The sequence below is a fragment of the Callorhinus ursinus genome, unplaced genomic scaffold (genome assembly GCF_003265705.2).
Source record: "Callorhinus ursinus isolate GAN/ISIS: 27379988/994484 unplaced genomic scaffold, GSC_fseal_2.0 scaffold55, whole genome shotgun sequence".
Taxonomy (NCBI): domain Eukaryota; kingdom Metazoa; phylum Chordata; class Mammalia; order Carnivora; family Otariidae; genus Callorhinus; species Callorhinus ursinus.
Window position 1 is genome coordinate 3,277,092 of NW_027397117.1, and position 6,440 is coordinate 3,283,531.

Below are 6,440 nucleotides of genomic sequence, written 5' to 3' on the forward strand. Positions count from 1 at the left end.
CCAGTGCCCAGTGCCCAGAGCCTGCAGCACAAGGCTGGGAGGGTCAGGGTGGAAAAAGGCAGTTTCTGGGACACATCAAGGATGGTTTAGCAGCCCTGGCTCCTCCCGCTCCGGGACAACTCAAAACGCGTTTCCAACGCCCCTGGTGGCAGTTCCTTGATGAAGACCGTGGTCCCTAAGGCCCTTCTGGCCCTGACCCCTGACAGTTTCGTGGGACCCAAGGCCAGGGGCCAGGGCCCAGGCCTGCCTCATCAGCAGAGCCGGGACACCTCACCTAGGCTCCCGGCCTCCCGCCCGCCTTGCTGTCAGCACGACTGGGCCTGCCACGAGCCTGGAGGACGTGGCAGCCCTGCCTAGACAGACAGACCCACACTGTTTGTGGCCCCCGCATTCCTGGCCTCCTAGGAGCCGGACCAGGGCCCCTGCCAGAGAACCGCCAACCAGCCCTGGCCAGTCCACTTGGGGCCAGTTTCCACCTCGGAAAATCCCGGCTTCTCAGCCCCCCCCCCCACGGGCCTGGTGACCCACAGGCCCCTCTTCTGTTCCTGGCCGGCAGCTGGCCTGCCTGAGTCTAACAGACGTTGCCAGGGAAACAAAGCAGTTGAGGGCGCTGACTCCCAAGCCATGTGTTGCCTGTGGAAACTTGAGGACATCGCTTAACCTCTGCTGTGCCTCAATTTTCTCGTCTGCAAAATGGGGATGATAGTGGTCCCTACCTTCCCTGCTGCAGTGAATAATAAGCAGGCTACTCCGTGCGAAGCACAGAGAACCGTGAATGTTGCATCAAGTGTTAGCCGTGGCCGCACGCAGCGGCTCCACACTGAGCAGTGGTTCAGAGCTCAGAGTACGTGCACAGTGGGGGTGTCCCTTTGCTCCCCAAACACCTGCAGCGTGAGCAGGGTAAGGATCATCGGCTCTGGGGCTCAGAGAGGCAACAGCGATAATGAGTGGAGGAAGCAGAATTCGAACAGAGGGCTATCAGAACCAGAGTCTAGTCTTCTCTCCTCTGCAGCTCATAGCCACCACTGTGGCTACCTGTGGCTCCCAGCCCTAGCTGGCTGGGAAGAAGAAATGGGCAGGCCGTGGCTCAAGGGGACCTCCCCCTTGCCCGACTGGCCAGGACAGAGCCAGGACCCAGACCCAGGTGTCTGTCCGGTGCCCCTTCCATTGGGTCACGTGGCTTTGGCCACATGTCTGCTTGCCTAGCATCCCTAGGGCAGGGAGCCCCTGTCCTGAAGAAATTGGGGTATTGACTTTCCATCTTCTCTCCAGGAGCGGGAGGGCCCGGGGCTCTCGGAGGAGTGGGTGTCCCAGGTGGTGTGGCAGGTGAGTTGAAAGCCCAGAACAGGCTGGGCAGGGAGGAAGACTGACCAGTGGAGAGTCCCCCACCCCCCCCAACCCTGAGCTCCTTCTGTGTCCCCAGGAGCTGGACCTGCGGTCTCAGCCGCTGCTGCCAAAGCTGCCGCCAAAGCCGCCCAGTATGGTAAGCATTGGTTGGGGGTGGAACTTGGCTGGCGGGGGGCGCTCTGACCATGCACGGGGCCCTCAAGGGCATCGGCTCCCCAGAGCCCAGCCCACGCCCTGGCCCCACTACGCCCTGCAAGGCCCTGGGACCTCAGGCTCCACCTGGGCCCTGGGATGAGAACCCCACCGTCTGCAGACAGACCCCTGCCATTCCCACCAGCAATTTAACACACAGCTCTCTCCACAGGCCTCGGGGGAGCTGGACCCCTGGGAGTCGGGGGGCTCGGAGTCGGGGGGCTCGGAGTCGGAGGAGCCATCCCAGGGGTTGGGGGCTTTGGAGGTAAGGGACTGCTCTGGAATCAGAGGTTGCAGGGGGCATGTGTGTGTATGAGAGAGAGAGAGAGAGAGAGAGAGAGAGAGAGAGAGAGAGAGACTGAGCTTCCTTCCCACCTGCCACACCTGCCACACCTGCCCCAGGCTGGCTGGCAGCATTTGGAGGACCTTCAGCAAGTGCACGCTGGGGACCACCACGTGCAGCTGGGCACCCCCCCCCGTCCTGTGTCAGCCTACCCACCCACTTTAAGTGGGAGTTCATCGGGATGACGGTGGTTGTGCCCATTTTCCAGAGGAGAAGAGCAAAGTTGGGAGGGAAATTTTTTCCCCAAAGTCTCTGCCACCGTGGGGGGGTGGGGGTAGGGAGGGAGGAGGGGGCGGGCTTGCGTTGACACGTCACTGTGTCGTGGGCCATCACTGTGTCTCGTCCTGTGTGCTCCAGACTGGACACACGGTTAGAGCTCACTAAAGACTCGGGAAGATGGGAGGACGGTGGCAGGTGGTGAGTGGACGAGCAGGCCAGGAGGGAACAAGACTCTGGGAGGGCGGTGCTATTCCTGAGCCCTCTGGCCCCATGTCTCCCCAGGTGTGTCCCCGGCCGCAGCCGCTAAAGCAGCCAAATATGGTGAGTTGCTCCCTCTGTCCGGGCGGCAGGCTGTCTCTGCCCCCACCCAGGCCCCATCCCTGCTCCAGCTCCCACCTCAGTCCTGCTCATACTACCCCGGAAGGCCTGCCCAGGATGTCCCCGACCCCAGAACCCAGAGAGGGGGCTCAGGGCCCCTTCAGCTGTGCCTCGCCCAAACCCCGTCCACCCTCTCCTCAGGTGCCGCTGGTCTAGGAGGTGTCCTGGGAGTCACCAGGCCATTCCAAGTCGGAGGTAGGGGCCATCTCTCTGTGAGATCCTCTGCTCCGCCTGGGTCTAGAGGAGGCCTGTCTGGCTAGCAAGGGGGACGCCTGGAGCCACATCTAGCTCAAGGACACGAGAGAGAGAGAGAGAGAGAGAGAGAGAGAGAGGGTGGAGGGGGCAGTCCAGGAAAGGAAACATCCTGGGCAAAGGGGCAGGCCTCAGACCAGCGGGTACACCATGAGCGACAGACACCAGGCTGATGAGCTGGGGGTGCAGGGGCCCCTGCCAGGATGCCGGGCGGAGACAAGGCTTGTAAGGGAAACTGCTCCGCCAGCGAGTGGCACGCGGCGGGGAGGAAGTAGTCCTGGACAGACAGGCAGGAGGTGATGGGGCCGGAGCAGGGCCTGCCCCACGCCAACCCCAAACCCCTCCCACAGGAGTTGCAGCAAGACCTGGCTTCGGACTGTCCCCTATTTACCCAGGTACACCCAGGCTCCCTGTCCCCCGGCCCGGCCTGGCACTCTGGCCCCATCCTGCCCACCCCCCCGCTTCATCTGCTCAGAAGGGCGGAGCCAGGACCTGGGGGTAGACCCATGACGTCCCTTACATGAAGCCGGGCCTCCCCTCCTTCTCCTCCCCCTCCCCTGCAAGGCCAGGGAGCATCAGCTTTTCCAAAGCACCACGTTCCAGACGAGGCACACTGAGGTTCAGACAGTGCCAGGGACTTGCCCAAGGTCACACGGTGACTGAGGCCGACCTGAGGGCTCCTGACACCCAGGCCCAGAACTTGGCTGCCCCGGGCGGTGAGGGAGGCTTAGCGGGCTCCCCAGAGTGGACTCACTCACAGCCCCTCCCCTTATCCTGCAGGTGGTGCAGCCGGGGGCCTGGGCATTGGTGGTGAGTCAGGGCCCTGAGCTACTTTCGTGGAGTGGGGGTGGGGTGCTACCGTGGCAGTGGTGACCGAGGCCACGGCCCTGGGCTGGCCCTCCGATGCCAAAGAAATTCAGTCGTGGGATGTAGGGATGGGGTGGGGGGGCAAGGATCCCATTCCCGGGGCTCGCAGCCTGGCATTGACGGGAGACAGAGACCAGCCAGCCCCGGTCTCTGGTGTAACTGTAGAACCTGATGAGACCCCACGGAAAAGGAAAGGAAGTGTGTAAGGGGGAAACAAGGTCCATTCAAGCAGGTGGTCAGGGAGGCCAAAGCCTAGGGCTTTTTAGGTGGGGCAGTCTGCGTGGCCGGGGTCTGAATGGTGGGCGGGGGCATCCTCCGAGCTGCTCAGACCACCACAGGCAGGATACCGTTCATAAGGAACAGAGCAGGGGTCCAGCTGGGTGAGACCAAAGGCCAGGCTGGGGGCAGGAAGGTCTTCAGAACCTTCTGTGACAGGCTGGAGGCCTGGTACATGGTAGGGGTTCTGGGAGAGGCAGCAAAGCTTGGCCGCCTCCCCAACCCCCACCCTTCCCTCCACAGGCAAACCTCCCAAGCCCTTTGGAGGGGCCCTGGGAGCCCTGGGTTACCAAGGTGAGTACAGACTCAGCCCCTGGGAGAGGGCAGGGCGGGGAGGGGCGGACACAGGCAAAGGGCTGGGGTCCATCAGCCTGGGAACAGCGCGTTTGGAGCAGGCCTAGTGGGGAGGTTGGGGGGAGCTGGGCACCTCACCCCCATCCCTGCGTCCACCTCCGACACAGACTTCCAGAGCTAAGAGTGGGCCTGGGACCCTCCAGGCTCGCCCCAAGCCAGGACTGGGAGTTTCTCCCTCCCGGCTGCCCACCAGGAGGAGCCAAGGGAAAGGGAAAGGAGGAGGGTGAGGGAGGAACTTGGAGGAACAGAGGAAGAGAGAGTAAATGGGACAATGGACCCTAGAGTCAGGGAATTTGAGGGGTGGATGGGGGACCCAAGGTGCCCCTAGCCGGGCAGGGTGGGCAGAGGCTACCACCTGGCCCAGACAGAGCCACACCCTTGCTCAAAGATGCAGACATGCCTCTGGGAGTGTGTGTGTGGTGGGCGGGGGCAGGCAGTGGTCACCACCCCCCAAGGCACCTCCCTACCAGCACCCAGAGGAGACCCAAAGACGCCCAGCTCCACCGCTGTGTCTGCTCAGGCTGTGGAATCCCTTCCATCCCCACCTGCTTCCCACGACACATATAGGGCAGCTGGGGCCAGGGCTGGGAGAGGCAGAGGCAAGACCAGCCCGACCATGTCCAGGGTAACCCACTCTCAGTCAGGTACCACTTGATGCGTGTGGCCTGATCACACTCCTTTCCAAACACCCCGGATGAGTTTCACAGGGAGAAGCCTGTCCCTGCCCCACTCAGCTGCTCGCTGCCACCAGGTGGCGGTAAGGAGCCATGTTGCGCTCCAGCAGGGGTAGAAACTACACCAGGCCGTACTACCAGACAGTGGTGCCTTGATGGCTTAAAACAAGGCTTGCCAATTGGTGCACTCCGAGCTGCTCGCTGAAGGCTTCCCAAATGCAGTGGACTCAATATAGAGACCTTGTCCAGGCCAGGGCCCTTCCCCTCCCTGAGCCTTGATTAGGCCACCATTCCGTGGGCCCTGCTCCCACCCTCCTGCCTGGAAGGGGTTAGGGCAGTGCAATGGATCAGAGTTTGGCGGGAGGTTGTGGCCAGGCTTCTCATGGCTTTGGAGCCTCGGTTCCCCACTGTGTTGATGTGGGTGTGAGAAGACCTTGGAGCTGGTCCAAGCGGGCAGGGGCTTGAGCAGGACCCCGGAGGGGTCGGGCTGTCACTGGTGCCTCCTCCCACCCAGGTGGGGCCTGCCTGGGGAAATCCTGTGGCCGGAAGAGAAAGTGAGCTTCCCAGGACCCCTGACTCGCGACCTCATCAACGTTGGTGCTACTGCTTGGTGGAGAATGTAAACCCCTTGTGACCCCTCCCCCATCCCCCTTCCGCCCCCCCGCCCCGTCCCCACCCCGGGAGGGGACAGGCCAGGCTGGGTGGCCTTGGAAATTCACAAAGCAAGGACACAAGAGAGGTGGCCAAGTGGGCCCCAGGAGGCCCCCAACTTCAGAGGCCGGGGGTGGGTGGGCTTAGCCCCCCGCCCCCACCCCCTTCCCACCCAGGAGCTCCCCCTCCACACACTCTCCATCTCCAGGGGAACTTGGTGCTACGTGCTGGTGCTCTCATCTTCCTGGGGGGAGGGAGGAGGGAAGGGCGGCCCCTTGGGACCCCCCTCCTTGGGACTCCTCTGAAGATGGTGCGGACACTCCCTGGGCAGTCCCACCTCCCCCTGCCCACCAGAAACCCCACCCCCCACCCCGGCTGCGGTCCAGTTGGTACCTAAGCACCTAAAGCCTCAAGCTGGATTCGGTCATACCATCTCTCAGCCCCCCCCACCTATTCCCCACATCTGGGACACCTGCGGATGAGAAGACCCCCACTGGGAACAGCGCTCTCGCGCTTGTGGAATTCATCCAGCCATCTGTCCATCCGTCCATCCATCCTTGTCCCCAGCTGACCGCCCAGCACCGCTAGCTGGCTGGGTGCCCCCACCATCAACCTGGTTAACGTGTCCTGGCGACCTGTGCCCTGCCTCCACCCCGCCACACACACCCCTACGATGGGGCCTGAGCACCCAGGGTGTGAGGAGCTACACCAGCTGGGGAGGCAGGAATCTCCTCCCCGACCTGGGTCCCCCCCCATGCAGTACTGTATACCCCCCGTCCTTCCCTCGAACCACTGTACCCACTTCAGAGCATTTCCCACCCCTGCCCCGCCCGTTTCTTTGTGTCTCGCTGTGATAGATCAATAAATATTTTATTTTTTGTCCTGGA

The 6,440-nt window shown here is 62.8% G+C and overlaps 1 protein-coding gene across 11 annotated transcripts in view; it reads left to right on the plus strand.

Annotated features, from left to right (window-relative positions):
- The window catches only part of ELN (elastin), a 31,016-nt gene extending 24,576 nt beyond the window's left edge, over positions 1-6,440 (plus strand). For 8 of the 11 annotated variants that reach the window (XM_073884165.1, XM_073884159.1, XM_073884158.1 and 5 more), the window contains 9 exons: positions 1,273-1,326; positions 1,424-1,483; positions 1,712-1,804; positions 2,384-2,422; positions 2,621-2,674; positions 3,082-3,126; positions 3,512-3,541; positions 4,118-4,168; positions 5,417-6,440. In XM_073884165.1, coding sequence (XP_073740266.1) covers positions 1,273-1,326; positions 1,424-1,483; positions 1,712-1,804; positions 2,384-2,422; positions 2,621-2,674; positions 3,082-3,126; positions 3,512-3,541; positions 4,118-4,168; positions 5,417-5,460 — 470 coding nt within the window. In that variant the 3' untranslated portion in view covers positions 5,461-6,440. The remainder of the gene's footprint in view (positions 1-1,272; positions 1,327-1,423; positions 1,484-1,711; positions 1,805-2,383; positions 2,423-2,620; positions 2,675-3,081; positions 3,127-3,511; positions 3,542-4,117; positions 4,169-5,416) is intronic. The other 3 variants (XM_073884162.1, XM_073884161.1, XM_073884166.1) reach the window with 3 other exon arrangements.